Genomic DNA, 16,490 nt, shown 5'->3' with positions numbered 1-16,490 from the left:
GTGTAACAGTCTTAACGCTGGCGTCCCTTCCAGCTGTAGTGAGAGCAGTAGATGTTCATCGCTTTAGCAACTGTACTGCAAATGAACTCTATATCTGCAAAGCTGTCATTGATTAGGTTGTTGTTATGGTGGACAATATGTACCATAACAATGACCATAATTCACAGATTGGCACTCAGCCTATGGGCAAACAAGGTTTAATTTGACATTGATGTCTAAGTGAACACTTGGCTGGTATGTACAGTATGTGTACACAATGAATGTGAGAAGTGCTTATAAAGGAATGACTGAAAGGTTCATGTCTTCGTCAGTCGAGCTTTTTTTTGACGGCTATGAAGTCTACAGAAGTGTCCTCCAGACTTTCCTTACTTAAAAACAAACCTCTCTAATGTCCAGCTCTGAGACAGGTCCGAACAAGCACAGCGATACGCATCAGCAAAGCACCAGCATGTCTGGCCTGGCCACACCCTTTCTTCTCTCCCTGCCATCCGTTGGGTGGTGTCACGTTTCCCTTCACTACTAAAAACCTGCCCGGTACCAAAGATGTCATTGGCTACCTCAGCAAGTTGGCTACCCCTCAGTTTGCCACCTCATTGGTCACTGGGGACAGGAGGACGTGCATGATAGGCTCAGGATACTTTCATTGGCTTCGGAGTATCGATCCTTGGCAGAAAGGCTTAGCATGGTGGAAGGTGGTTCTCCATGGAGCAGATATTGATCAGGAAACACTGACAGCAAGACAAGACTTTGAGTTTGTGAAATTAAAGATTACTCTCAACTTGCACTCCTAACTTCAGTTTTGGCTATAATGTTTGTGTAAAACCCCTCTATATATGCACTTTTACTTATAAAACTAATTTCTATCTGTAGTAAAGGAGGTTGGAAGTTACTAGTGTATGCGGTAAGACAGCGTACAGAGGGTTTAAACCTGGCAAAGAATTTGTGTTTTTTATGCTTCACTACTTTGTGTGGTTCTGCAGCACTTTAAGCTGCTGTTTTACTTGTTGGAGTGAAATAATCTGATTGCATCAGTCCTCTAGCTGTTTGCTCCTTCTATCCCTGTTGTATGGATTATGCCTATAAAGCAGATTAAATGTTGCAGATTGAAAGACCAAGAGGGGACAGAACATAAACTCTTTAACTATTTAAATCTTTATTCTGCATCTGACTTTGTGATTTCTTTTTGTACCTTCAGTTTTTGATTCTTAGCACACAAAAATATTCTTATATAATGCAGCTGACTTATTCTTAAACATGTCTCGGTTTACTACCTTCCAGTCTTCCGTGTCATTGTCTTTCTTTCTGTCATTTGAGTTTTCTGGAGCCATATTATGTATGGCAAAACACAAAACACAAATATTTGGAGGAAAATTATATCTCCAGTTTTCCCCCCTGCATTCAGTGTTTGTCTTTTTCAAAAAGTTTTCATCTGTGAATGTTTATAAAAGACAGCTTAAAGTTGTCATTGTCATAGTTCTCCCCAATTTAGTAAATTAGTAGTTGTGTGATGGCTTGCCTCATGTGTGCCTGTCCTTATTGGCTTTTTAAGAAATTTCTTATTTTTCCCTGTTTTTCTTACACATCCATTGAGTTTTGAAAACTATACATGTCAAAAATAGCACATTGTGGGAGATTCTCTTGGTTTGACCTTTTGCTTTGTATTTTACAGTTTGTTTTTTGTTTCTCCAAATTTTCTTTTTACATGTCACTTTTCCATATGCATTTTAATTTCTCTTCAAATCTGATCACCTTTTAAATGTGATTTGACTTCTGACTTATTTATGTTTTGCCTCATACTTCCTTTGCTCTAAGAAAAGGATCATATCAGTTGTGCTGAGATATAATAGTTGTTATATTTTAAGCTTCAAGAGTTAATTTCATCAGCCTGAGCATGTACTTTTTGCTTTGAATGCTGCAACCCTTAAAAGACATCATATTTTATGTCCAATAAGGGCATCTAATTTTGATACATGTATATCCTCTCAGAGCTGTTAAACAACCTAAAGAGGAATCACTTTGCATTTACAATCATATCATAGGTGTCAAATTATGAAGACTAAGCCTGCATGTCATGTCATCAAATTTCTACTGCAACACTAAAGCAGCGGAATATTTTTGTTACTTATAAGTTCTGTCAAATCACACACACATTTTATGTTTTGGTGTTATGCTAATGCTCTTATCTTCAGTGTACAAATATGACACAGATATAAATCCCAAGAGGGCCAATGCTCCAATCGACCACTCCAATGCAAAGTCTAATACTAAGTGCTGCTGCCCAAGCTGCTTTTTCAGTTTGTTTGTCGGATTTGGTTCAGATGTCAGGTGCTTAATCTGCCAACGTTTCTGTTTGTTTAGTGGATGTGAGCACAGCGGCGCTCCCCTCGCAGGTTCCCTCTGCCGCCTCTGCAATCCTTCCTATGGACCTCCGCATTGTGGACCACTCTCACCACCACCACCAGCAGCCTCCCTTCGGCCTGGTGTCCCAACCCCATCCCACACCAGCCCCCTCCACAGCCTGTTCTGCATCGTCTGAGCTGGCCAACGGGCCGGTTGCTGGTATGTCCTTCAGGTCTCCTGGCTGATTTCACCTAATGCAACCACCTCAGCACTCGGAGTGATGTGCTATTTGATACTTGTACTACAAGCTCCCACCAGCTTAGGTTATAACAAGAACTAAGATTAGTTACCATAACTAAAACTAGGAAGATAGAGCACATCAACGTGGTTCTAAAGTCACTACACTGGCTCCCTATAGCTCAGAGAATAGACTATAAAATACTTTTGTCAGTTTATAAATCACTAAACAGCTTAGCACCACAATACATTAAAGATCTGTTGTGTCAACCTTCCAGGCCTCTCAGGTCTTTTGGTTCTGGTTCTGCTCTGCATCCCCAGAACCAGAACCAAACAAGGAGAAGCAGCATTCAGCATCTATGCACCACAAATCTGGAACAAACTTCCAGAAAACTGCAAAACTGCTGAAACACTGACATCCTTTGAATCTATGTTGAAAAGCCATCTGTTTAGAGTTGCTTTTGAACCATAATAAATGGAACACTGAGCAACATATTTGACTGATGATTTTAACAATGACGCTTGACAAAATGCAATGTCTGTTACTGGTTTTCATAATTGTTAACATGTTTATGATGTTTTTATGATTTTTTTTTTATGTTTTATACACCGGGAACTGCCTTGTTGCTGAAATGTGCAATACAAATAAACTTGACTTGACCTGCAGGCCGTCAGGACCAGCACCTGCAACAGGAACTGGTGGCTCTGAAGCACAAGCAGGAGCTCCAGAGGCAGCTACTGATTGCTGAGTTTCACAGGCAACACGAGCAACTGTCGCGACAACATGAAGCCCAACTCCAGGAGCATATTAAGGTACGAGGATGTGTGTGAGCCGCTGACAGAGAGTGAGGTGGGATTTGTTCCTCCACTGTAGTCAGCACCCTGTGAAGGGCAAAAGAAAACAAATGTATGTGTACAATTTAGAGGGTACACTGGTGTAATTTGATCTGTTGGCAGCAGAAAAACATTGGCCCCATAAACTCACTCTGCAAATTTTATAAAAAAAAAAACTCCCACTGGGTTTGCTGCGACCAGACAGCCGTGGAGCCAGATCATCTGATTGGTTTAGGCTGAAAATAACTACAACGTGTCTTTCGAGTCCCTTGAATTTACTGCTTTCATTACTGCACCCACCCTTTGCTTCATTGCAGTTGTTTCAACTGAAATCTTTACCAGTTATTTGTTTGCAGCATCCTGTAACTCCTTTATCTTGTTTTTTTCCTCCTTCTGTAACCCATTTGCGCCTCTCCCCTCTAGCATCAACAGGACCTGTTGGCCCTCAAGCATCAACAAGAGCTGCTGGAGCATCACAGGAAGATGGAGCAGCAGCGTCATGAGCAACAGCTGGAGAAGCAGCAGCGGGAACAGAAACTCCAGCAGCTGAAAAACAAGGAAAGGGGACAAGAAAGTAAGTGAAGACTTCAATCATAACAGCGTTTTTAAGCGTGGAAGCATAGGATTTAATGTACTCTGCCCTCCTGTTAACATGTGTGCTGAAATACTATGGCCCATGATCATAACAGGTGTCAGACACCTCGGCTCCTCTAGTCCCTCTGTCCCAACACCTGCAGCCATGGCACAGCAGTCAGAACAGTCTGACCTCACACATTCACCACAGGAAGGAACGGGCTCCTCTAACCAAGGCAAGGTTAGAGGAACGAGACACTGAGGCAAACATGTCCCTGGTTTACATGTTCAAAATCAGGTTAAGAGTTAAAATTCAGTTCAGATTAGACTTTATGTTGCATCTGCCAAACAGTCGTGATGTTAATGTTTGGCCAATTGATGCTTAATATAAGCATATAAGGCTTATGAAGAGAAATTGTGAGTAGTCAGTATCATACTTCCGCTGTAGATGGCAGTCAGAGAGATCAGAAATAATCAAAAGAATTGTCTTTCACGAGTTTAGCTCAGAACTCATCAAGTTAGATTCAAGAACTCAAGAACTTTTCAAATTTGTTCTTTCTTATATAAATATAAATCTGTTCTTGTAAGTTTCCACTTTTTGTAGGAGTCACAGTTTGTCACAATTTTCTTTTAGATCGGGTCACTTGAGTGGCTCAGACTTTTTCATTGTTATCACTCTTTTATCTCCCTAAGTTTCTGCAGATTCCTGGGAGGAATTGTTTGAATGATGAAAATGTACTCTTTTATAGAAATCCGACTAGCTTGAATCTGGGGAAAATTCTCCCTCATGATCCAAACCTTGACTTCTGCTGAGATACTGACTGCTCCTACCTGCACCACACAACCCCTCTTTAAAAAAAGAAGATAAACAGTGACCTTAACAAGCTTTTTTTTCTTACTTTGTGGAAGAAAGTGGGACCAAATTAGAATTATAAAAATGTGATGAAATCCACAACAAAGTCTGTGTACTACAGACTACTTTTCTTTCCTGTTTCAAATTGTGTGAAATCTGTTGCTTATGAGTTTCAGAATTCCTCGGCCAACTTTCTCAATCTATAAAATGAAAGTAATAGTTTTTGTATGAGTCACGATGAGCTGACTGCAGAGTGCACTCACTGTACTTGGATTTACAGGTTAAATGTGACCTGAAATTGAAATGTAATGGCGCTGTTGCTTTTATTTCTAGTCAGAAAGACGTGTCATTCAATATTTTGAGTACACTGTAGTTAATAGATTTTGCCAGTAAAGTCTCGATTCTGCTCTAGGCAGAGAGGACGTACTGTTTGACGTCTATGGAAAGAGCTTTGGGTTGTAAACAGGAGAAGCTTTGTTAAGTACTGCACTAAATTGCATGGAAGGCAGCCTCATAAAAGCCAATTTGCTTCAGTGGGGAGGCGTTCATATTGGGATGTCAGCACTTACAGCTGCAGCATGATTTGGAGAACATATATTAGCCCTTGTCTCTTTCACATGGCGAATTTACCACTTCCTCTCTCAAGCGTGACACATCACCTCTCGTCACTCCCACTGTCATTTTCCCATAAAAGCAGCCCTTTTTTCAGCTTTTCCTGCTCTCGCTGAGATTTCCTCTGCCTGTTTCTCAGCTTTTCCTCTCCGTCTCTCACTTCCTGGATAATTTGTTTGTAAAGCTGTGAAATAAGAGTGGAAACTGAGGAGAGCACAAGATGGAAATGCAGCCCCTGATTTGTGCGTAGTATGAATGGGAGCTGTTAAAACCTTCATGTTTGTGTCAAATACTGAGGCAGAGGTAAGATTCAGAGGCAGTAAATCCCCCTGCTCCTGACATTGATTGATTTTTGCTAAAATCCTGGTGGTTTTGGACTCATATTTTGGGTACTTAACCCAGACACTTCTGTTTAGTAGCAATGGTCACTTACGCCATCAGTCACATGTGCTTTTCTTTTGGTGATTATCTCTGTCCAGGTGCTGTGGCCAGCACGGAGGTAAAGATGCGACTTCAGGAGTTTGTCCTGAACAAGAAGAAAGCCCTGGCTCAGCGAAACCTAAACCACTGTCTACCCAGTGACCCTCGCTACTGGTATGGGTAAGTGTGACTGGCCGCCTCTCTAGAAGGGAAATTTTTTCAGATTTGCTTTGATCACTTTTCAGTCTGAACAAGGTATGGCACAAGAAATTCCTACCGTATGATAACATTGAGCAAAAATAGCTTGATAACACAAACATTTAGAACCAAAATGATCTAATCACTTTTATTTGAAATAATAAAGCATCAATTATTACTGTTGCCGTAAAATTAATAGAAAATCTAGATTACATCAAATATAGTAGCAGCTCTAGTATTTATACTTCATGAAAAATGGACTAAAGTAGAAACATATAATAAACAGTTTTACAGTTCTGCTCTTAATAAAGTTTCTCAATTATAACAAGCTAATATCAGCAGGATAATTAGTCGGGCCATCTGCTCCAGTAGCCAGTTAGCAGTTAGCATCATAACAAACAGATCACTCATTAGTTGTCAGTCTTATAATACTTTGTTACCCTAATGTGAGTGATTGGTGACACTGCTTCAGTTTTTATGCTATTACTGGTTTTTCGAGAGCAAAAAGGGTGGTAACCTCCTAGAACAAGCCGAACTATGTGGCAGCAATAAGTTGGGATGGTGGCAGATTGAAATTTCTGTGGTTTTGGAATTGTAGCTTTGATTTTCCATACCTGCTATAGACAGAAGATTTATTTAGTGCAGGTGTGCCCAAACTTTTTGAGACCAAGATCGACTTTTTCTCTCACCAGCTGGCTGAGATCTACCTCACCACACAAAGACATAAAAATTGTAAATGAATCTCTATTGACTTATTTTCTATGCAAATATACATCAGTTATAGGAGAAATATTAAAGTGATAGGAAACCTAACACAGTTTCTTCCTCGGTGAGATTCTGTCACTGGGAGGAGGTTTCTGGTTTCTCAGACACAAGCTGGTTGCAAGCCTGAGGCCAGCAGGTGTCAGTCAGTTGTGGTAGATCTGAAATTTGGTTTGATGACCTCAATATGAGAAATTTCAGAGCGATGGGAGGAATCAAAAAGCACTGTTAAGGTAAAGGCAAATGGGATAGTTGGGATATAATTAATTTAATTTCACATAATTATCGCAGTAGAGGCCATTTGTTTTGTTAAAATTTTATGAAATATATTTGTTCTATTTCATGTTTGTTGTGAATGACTTATACTCACAAACGAACGAGGTAATTAGTCTAAGTTTGTTGTTTATTGAACGTTTAGAAACTGCAGCGGCTGTAATGCGCAGCAGCAAAGGTAAACAAAGGTAAAATAACCACTCCTACCTTTTTACTCTCTCTCTTTCTCTCTGTTGTTTAAGCACACCCGTTGCCGTGGCAACCACCTGCACCCCACAGGCCGAGCAGAGATTACATTAAAAACATACATTCAGTCCGTTACTCTATCAGGTTTCCAGGCTTGATATTTATTTCTTTGTTATTAATAAGCGCTCCCCTGAACACAGCGATGGTGGATTAGCTAATTTAAACTCCTGCTCTGCTAGTCAGTCGGTCTTTGAGTCGCCTTTAATGTTGTGTTAATGGAACTGAAAGGCACTGAATTGTGCAACCCCTTGTTGAAACAATAATTACTGAGGATATTAATTTTAACACTTTTTGTTGATTTTTTTTTTTTTATTATTATTCTTTAATGAAGCTACAAACATTTTGGATCTTGGTGGATATTTTTGATAAGCCTGTCAAAAGAGGAAGTGCTGGTCTCAGCGTCCTGGCAGTGTTCAGTTTGTCACCTTACTGCCGAGATCGACTCAAAACCTTCCCGCGATCAACCGATCGATTGACGTATTGAGCACCCCTGATTTAGTGCTTTGTAAGTCTGCTTGGTATTTGACATTATTTTAAGTATTTTTGTAAAAAACCAACATCAGAATCCCCATTATAATTGAAACATAATGCAGCTTGATATACATGACAGGACCTGCAGTTCTGCTTTTAGAGAGCAGGCATTTCTCCAGAGGAAATTTGACTCTGCAACATATATTAGCAGAGGAAGTCAAGAGGAAGTGCTTGATTTGTTTTGCAATCTTAGCTACACCGACTCACCTGTTACATGTTACTTATACATGTTTTTGTTGTTTTACTTTATGTAACTCTTGGTGATAAATATCCTTTTGGTCTATATTTTGCTGTCCAAATTCATCCATCCATCAAACTTTGTCTGTCCACTCATCTGAAATTAGATTACCAGGGTAATGACAGGGAGCATCCTGATCAGACACTCAAACTGCCTCAGTTAACTCCTGTAGATATGTTGGAGTTTTACTCTGATCCTGGATGACTGAGCTACTCTCCATAAGTTTGAACTTACTAACTTTAGCGTAAAGCTGATCTCAGCTTCTGATTGACGGCTATGACTTTAAGTACCTATCAGAACCATGTCATGTGCAAAAAAACTAATGAGTCCGTGAGGGCCCAAATCCACGACTACACCATGAGGTCCTGTCTATCACTGCAGACCGGATCAGGACACGGAGGCAGTCTTGGCAGAATCCATGAGTTTCTGTCAGGTGTTGGATAAACTGCCCTTAATAGCAAGCCAAGAACCCCAAATCCTGCAGCAGCCGCTGCAGTATATCCTGAGGCACTGAGATGTAAGCCTTTTCTAGGTTCAACAATCGACCAGGGCCTCTTTTCCAAAACCCTAACTGAAAAAATAAGCTTGCTTTGGAAATCCAGCCAGCTGGCGAACAACATGTTATCTGGTTACAGAGAGCAACTTCTATGACGGGACATTATAAAGCAGATCAGCACAAAGTAGGGGACGAAAAATGCTTTTCTTGTTAGTTAAAATTGTAATCCACGAGGCAGTACTTTGTAGAAACGCCTTTTGCTGCAACTACCAATGCAATCCTTTTGGGGTTTATCTCTATCAAATGCTCAACTAACATAAATTTTCAAGTCTTACCAAAGATTCTGAGATGAATTTAGGACCGTAGAATGATAGTGCCACCACCATGTTTCACAGTGGTTCACATTTTGTATCTCAAATTCCACCTTTCTGTTTGTTTTCCACAGAAATAGAAGAGCACTATTTATTTTATAGAACAGCGGTTGATACAAAAGACAATGTTCATGATGCAGCTGTGATGGAAACTCTTTGTTGCCATGGTGCATTATGGAGCAAAACAAGCAAAAATTGTCAATATTTTAGTTTTAGCATTAATAAAATAGTAATAAAGGTAAAATCTACTGGTTTATTCTCATGTGTGATCCACAGATAGAGGTGTGTGGTTTAGCTGTTAAAACTACAACATAAAGAATAATTTTATAGCAAAGTACATCTCTGAAACTTCAAAGCCTTCAAAAATCTGTCAAATCATGCACCTTCCTTTCATCAAAGAGTTCAGTCTCTGAGTCATCATCTGTCTCATTTGAGTGTGAAAAAAGTCCCTCATTGGGGAGAAATATCAAACGTAAAATCTGTCAATGGCAGCGATAAAAGTCTCTCATCTTCATGGCTTTTGGAACACAGTAAGCAGTGTGGTGTTCCAAACCCCCGTAGTGTAGGCGCCTGTCAGCGCCGCGCTTTTGTGTGTACATCAAATTGCCAACATCATCGTTAGTCTCTGAGTTTAAACGACAGAGAAAATGCTGAAATGTCTAGGCTTTTTCTGTGTGTCGGTTGGCGGTGATTGACAGTCAGCTCTGTCTGAGGTGAATGTTTGAAGTGGGCAGTTAGGAAAAAAAAAACAACAGTGGTGTCTCTTTTGCACTTTAAAGACGCTTTAATAAGTCAAAGATTTTGCCCATGAAGGAGATTGGAGTGGTTTTGCATCATTAGTTTAATAGAGTTCTCTGTGTTTTTCACCTTGTTGTGATTCTCCTCACTTTCTGGTTTGTCCTCTCTTCACCTCCCCTCCCGTCCTCCACCTGTCTCATACAGCCGAGTCAGGAAACCGAAGCTTCACTTAAGGTGAATTAGTCCCTCTTTCTTTCTTCAATGTCTCTTTTTCTTTTCCACCTCCCTTAGTTGCTCACAGTCTCCTGTGTCTTTAAAAATCCTGACCTTGAAAAAGAAGATAGAAGCTGTCTTTTTCACTTCCTTAAGTGTGTAGGCGTGTGTGCATGAACTAGGTACAATGGTTATTGTAGTTCTAAAAAAAAGTAGTGATATTGCATAATATGCTGTGGGTTATAAGATTTTTTTATTTGTATTTGTTGCAGGAAAACTCAGCATAGCTCTTTGGACCAGAGCTCACCCCCTCAAGCGGCGCTGTCAGCATACACGCATCCAGTGCTGGGAGCGTTCGACTCAAAGGACGACTTTCCTCTGAGGAAAACAGGTAAAGAAATAAGATATTTTTTACTCATACAGGAAATAAATTGGCTTTCGAGGACCAAAAGCCTAAATTTGGGAGGAGGATTTGCAGGAGGATTAATGAGGACGGCTGAAATGCTCTTAACTGGATATATCAAAAATGTATTTAATGGCCTCTTTTGAACCATTTTAATGTAAATGAAGGCTGAGGGAAGATAACAGCACTCCTCCGGATTGGAAAAGTAGAAACTTTGACACCACTGAAAGTGTTTTAGAAGAACCAATGCAAAATAGTGGTTTCATTCACCACTCACAGCCCTTATTAGCCACAGGTATTTTTGATGACAAAAAAAACATGTTTCTTTAACTTTTCCACTCCTAGTCAGGTTAGAACTGCAAACTGATGTAATGGCCCAATACGTTAGTATATAATTATGTAGTGCAATAAAAATTATACAATGTATTATTTTTATTTCTTTTTTTTTTTTTTTTTTTTTTTTCAAATAAATTGCTGAATAAAGTATGGCATGGATTTATGTCCAAGTCCCTTTTGCTGCAGCTGAAGCTTCAAGTCCTCTTGGGTTTCGATCTATCAGTTTTGTACATCTAGAGATAGAAATATTTTTGCCCATTCTTCTTTGCAAAATTTTTCTAATTCTGTCAGATTGTATGGAGAATGTCTGTGAACATCAATTACCACAGATTGTATTTAGGTCTGGACTTTGACTGGGTCATCCAACACATTATGTCCTGTATGTTTGCAGCCATAGCTACAATGCTGTAGCTGCTGCTAGGGACGTTCCCCTAGGGACATTGTACTGCTGGAAGGTGAAACTCCACCCCATTTATACTACACTCTATTTGCCGTTTACTGATTAGGTGTCTGCTGAAGGCACTTGGTTTCACTGGATTTTATAGAGGATTCTAGTGTAAGCTTGGAATGAAATTTCAAGATTGTTTACATTTGTTGTTGCAATGTCACAAAATTTTAAACATTTCAAGGCGTTTTAAAACTTTTATGAGGTAACACTTATTCATGATCAGTGTTCTGTTAAACAAAATGGTTCCTGATCACCCTAATGCCCTAACAGGCGTGAGAAAACGATCATTCTTGCTTTTTGGACTCATCGGCTTGGTCCATCTGCTCGCACCAAGGCCGGCCAAGCTGTGATGACTCAGTTGGCGTCACCAGCTGCTTCGGCTGTACAGCTGTCTGTTTTCACCACTGGAAGCCAAACCCTGTGTACGCCGCGCTGAGGCCCACCTGCTGAGATCTGCAGAGAGAAAACTCAGAGTTTGGACTTTTAGGAATTTTCCGCTGAGATTTGTTCATTACATTCATGGTATCATTCTTCCTGGGCAAAAAAGGAAAAAGGATACGTACAAGTGCTCTTGGAAGACGTTTGCTGCTGATCTGTGCGTCAGTTTACAGCCAGCTGTTGAAGAACTACTCTGTAAATAGTTGGCAGACTGTGATCATATTAGGCTGGCCTTCAGAGATATGAATCATGTTGAAGAGGAAGTGAGTGACAGCACTCGACACATCAGTGCACTCCTCGCGTCATTCATGACGCTTTTTCCCCCAAAGTTGGTCTTTTATCTATGCAAACTTTAAATGTGTATTGAATGCTCTCCGTCTGTGTGGTAAGATGATGCGTACGGTTTATTACAGCAGGGCTTTGTCATAACAGCCCTCAGTGCACAGAAGACCACTTTGAATGCTGTGACAGGAAGTCTGCAAGGCCTTCATTACAGAGGCATGCTTGTCATGCTGACCTTCCCTCTGCTGCTCATACATTACATTTTTACACACAGACATTATCATTCCACACTTATAAAATGAGCACTAAGATCATTGAAGACTTCAATGTTCTTTATATTCAGAGTAGCTTCACATTTTTCACTTATTATTCCACCTCTGCTCTGGTTTTCAGCCTAAACAATCCCAGGTTCATTAAATTGTTGCTATTTATCTTCTTACTGGTACAGTAACACTCTAGCTATGCTAGACCTTGAATGTTTTTGCATTCTGTTTAGTGTGATCAAACTTTAAAACTACTTATTCAAGACTTCAGTTCAAGAGCTGAACTTATTCAACTCTTGAATAAGTTTATCATTTTATCATCAGTGATTTAACACAGCTGTCAATTTTATAATAAGTGGATGTTCTAGCAAATTTATTCATGTCAGATTGGTTGGAGAAGTTACAAAAAACCCAACACAGCTCCAATCTTAGATCATACAGGTTTCAGTTATCAGGTTATATGCTATAGCTCATCACAAGAGGAATAGAAAACTGATTTTCTATTATGTTACATTATGTCATATAACATAACTCTTATGTTTATAAAACAGTGTTGCTGATAGAGACAGTACCAATGTTCAGATGTTTGACCATAATGCAGCATGACATTAGGAAGTCTTACTGGTAAATATAGTGTTGCATAGATGACACAATACATTTAGAGAAAATTAAGTGCACCATGTCAACACCAACATCTTGAACCAAATGTTAAGCATGGTAGTGGAGTTGTGATCATGGGGCCTTTTTGGCAGCCACAGAATGAGTAGATTTAGCTGTCATTGAGTGGACTCTGAGCTCTATAGAGCAAAATAATTTATTGTCAAATGTGAGGCCATCTGTCTAAGCTGATTTTTGAAGAGGACATTGAACCCAAAGTTTGTAGAATCAACCGAATGGCTAAATAAGTAAAGAATCCGTGTGGTGCTGTGGCCCAGTCTTTAGGTGTCAGAATCTGTGTTTATGAGTGACTGACTGGACCCAAGCTAATTCACACATGTAAAGCTTTACATGGATGGATCTGCCTCAGGGAAAAGAACAAGTTGTCTTCTAATAACAGGGTTTGGAGTTCAGTTTACACACCCTCCATATGTTTTTGTGGCTTTGAACAAATACAGTGAAATCCAACTTAGTGGCCAAACTCCAAATTGCTTCTTTCTGTGAATGGGTAGTTGAGAGTCACACTTATTGGACTTTGTTTTGCTGAAAGATTTGACTCTGAATATAAAAAAACCCCACTTGTTATGTGATGCATTCACTGCATTAATTTTTCCCACACAGCTTTGTCTCAAAGTGGAACACATGCAGCTTTTTATGCTGGAAGTTCAAATTAAAATTTATTTGAACTTAATTTCAAATAAACTTTATTGGAAATGAAAGTTTAATTTCAAATAAAATCTTGAAGAAGATTTTAAGTCCTGGAATCAGGTAAAAAAAAATAGCATTTATTGTTGTTTTGGCAGTTTATACCAAATTAAGATATAATTTTGTGCAATGAGGATGTGAAACCATTATCTTTAGCTTTTCTCCATTAAAAAAAGTAATGATCTTTATTACAACAGTGAAGTGCTGAAAAAAAATCTTAAAATGCTTGCAAATGCTAGATTTGGGGAAGTCTTAACCATGCAACCTAAATCTGTTGCCAGCTGTGGGTGTGAACTTCATGGTATACTGTTTCAAATTCCCCTTAAGGCTGTAGTAACACAAAGAAACACATGGGAAAATAATGAGAACCTTTGATTCAGCGCAAAATCCAGGAAGTGTTGTTCTGTCCTGTGGAGTATAAACAACAAAAAACAACATCTTTCATCACTCTCCTGTAGATGTCTCAACAATGCCGAGTGACTAATGTCAGTGACTTAGTGGTGTCACAATAAAAGAATAATAGTTTAGTGATAGAAAAAACAGGTCTGAACTTGAATTGTATTGAGACAGACGACAGAAGCTGTGGATTTGAGGTACCGTCTTCTGCAACTTTTAAATGGGTGATGGGTAGAGCTAAATACAAGACAGTCCTGGAAGAAAACGACAAAAGGTTTGAGACTTGACCCTAAGGATAAAGACAGAGCAAAAATAGAAGTTTAGATTAAGACAAATTGATGTGTCTAAATCCACTGGAGAATCTGTCTAAGATTGAAAATTCTCTATCTGGTCTGACTGAGCTTAAGATGTACTTCAAAGAAGAATGGGCAACACTTTTGTGAAGTTCTGTAAATGATCAGCTGTTTTCACTGTTGATTGAATTAATTTAGGACATGATGAGATATTATTTGTATTATTAAAGTTTGATTTTAACCTTACGTCATCTCCAGTAGGGGGGGTCATTAGCTGTAATCAGTCACCTCTTGGGAGAGATGATTACTTTTATTTATGTTTAATCCTGAAACTCATGTTACAGTAAAGTCTTTAACTTTAATGTTTTGAGCACAATGTCCAGATAAGATCGCGTGCATTTCTTCCAGCTTCTGCGCCTCTGATCCACTGCTCTAATGTATCTCGCATGTACAATGTTTCTCGGAAGCTCTGCTGATGAGCTGGAGCAAATGAGCCTATTGATTTCCATACAGTAAATCTTCTTCCTTCCCATTTATTGGCAGAGCGGCACGACTTTCCCCATCACGAGCTCGGGGCTCCCTCCTGTCAAACAGATGGGCAGCTGATCAATATGTTTTCTATCAAAAGCCGTTTCCTCATCAACTCCCTGTTGAAACATTCAGTAGCACTTAAACAGTCATTTAATCTAAACGTCATATCCTCTTAATGGATTTATCAAAGTGTAAGGATAGAATCTTTTTCAGCATTCAGTAAAAAAAATATATATATATATTGTTTAGATCTTTCTAGGCTTTTCTTACTTAGTCCCAGAAACAAAACCACAGAGGAAGAGGACATAAAGTTTAAAAATTCTACTTATTCTGGGTCATAAAAGTTGCAAAGTGGGACAGTGACCTTTGCTGTAATGAAGCGCAACACCCGCCCTTGCCAATGGTTGCTCACAATGTGCCCATAAAGGCTCAACAATGAAGGCGAGAGGAACTAATTCCAGAATAAAAGAGAGATGTGGGAATTTAGAGGAAGTGAGAGAAAGGAGGGCATAGAAGGAGGTGAAGAGGTGGAGGAGAGAGGGGGGTTTTGCAGCGAAGTGCCAGCATCAGCAGTAAAACCAGTCTGGGCTCTCTGCAGCGAACATGTTTGCACGTGTGCAAACTGTCGTGCTTCTGCCCAGTCGGCATTAACACCCTTCAAAGTCACTCTGTCCTGAGGTGAACACCCCACAGTGACCAGTGCCCTTCAAACCCACACCGCCATGTCTGTCTCCTTCACTCTCCTTCTATCGGTCTCCTGGTTTCAGGTCATAATTTCGTTTCTCCTTCTGCTCCGTCATTTTTTTAACCCATAAATGTTTCTTTTTTTAAAGAAGTCATCATGACAAATTTCACTTTTTAATATTAGCTGTAACAATATTTGTGTTAAATACTATATATATATTTCTTTCTTTTAAAAAGGAATTGATTTATTTGCTTATTTGCATCATTGCATGCATTCCTAATATAAAAAAGGCTTCAGTGCTTAAATAAAAATTGTGGAATGTGCCAGTTTTTTATGCGATTAATAGTCAGAATAATTGATAGCTTAACCAATTACTATAATACTCATTAGTTGCAGCCCTAAAATGTGCAGATATTCAAACAGCAAAGGTACTAATATACAGGTTTTTTATGCTTAAAGTTGAACAAAATGCAGGAAAACCTTTTCTTCATAAGACCTTTCCTTATCAAAACATTAAGTCACTACCAGATGTTGCTATGCAGCTGTTTTTGATCAGCTGATTACTGATCTGCAAATGTGGCCACCTGAACGAAAGCAAACATTTTGGCAGTTTACTGATCTGGCACGCTAAAGTGTGTGTCAATAAAATGCCAACCAGGACTTTAGTAATGTTTGAGCAGCTTTTGTGGCTGCCCATCAATCTGGAAATGTTTAAAAGTCCATTTCCAAACTATTTGGAGTCAGTCTGTTAGGCGAGATAAAGATTATTCTAAAAGGGAAAATGTTAAGCTGTTGCAAATCTTTCCTGGATAAAGTTTTAGCTAGTTCACCTGGAGGTCAGACAATTCAAGTTCATAGACGTTTGACTGTATAAGCAGTCTAACTTTTTTGGAGTGGTTGTCAGTAAAAAATCTCTTCTCTCTGAAATGAAGGTGACAGCACAGACTTAAAATTGTAAAGTTGCATCAGCATGAACCACAAGACTTCTCAATCAATTTCCTTTGCACTACGGCGGCTCTAATTCACAGCAGGACAATGAGCTAAAATACAGATGTGAATCCACTAGAAAAGGCTGCAAAAGAAAAGAATTATTGCATTGGACAATTGTCTAGTAAATA

General features: G+C 39.3%; 1 protein-coding gene across 3 annotated transcripts in view; it reads left to right on the top strand.

Annotated features, from left to right (window-relative positions):
* The window catches only part of hdac4 (histone deacetylase 4), a 120,935-nt gene that overhangs the window by 55,692 nt on the left and 48,753 nt on the right, over positions 1-16,490 (top strand). For all 3 annotated transcript variants that reach the window (XM_044132333.1, XM_044132334.1, XM_044132335.1), the window contains 5 exons: positions 2,359-2,559; positions 3,245-3,390; positions 3,835-3,985; positions 5,929-6,049; positions 10,208-10,326. In XM_044132333.1, the coding sequence (XP_043988268.1) occupies positions 2,359-2,559; positions 3,245-3,390; positions 3,835-3,985; positions 5,929-6,049; positions 10,208-10,326 (738 nt within the window). The remainder of the gene's footprint in view (positions 1-2,358; positions 2,560-3,244; positions 3,391-3,834; positions 3,986-5,928; positions 6,050-10,207; positions 10,327-16,490) is intronic.

This window comes from Gambusia affinis, linkage group LG11, assembly GCF_019740435.1.
Source record: "Gambusia affinis linkage group LG11, SWU_Gaff_1.0, whole genome shotgun sequence".
Classification (NCBI taxonomy): domain Eukaryota; kingdom Metazoa; phylum Chordata; class Actinopteri; order Cyprinodontiformes; family Poeciliidae; genus Gambusia; species Gambusia affinis.
This window is presented reverse-complemented; position numbering and strand designations above follow the sequence as displayed.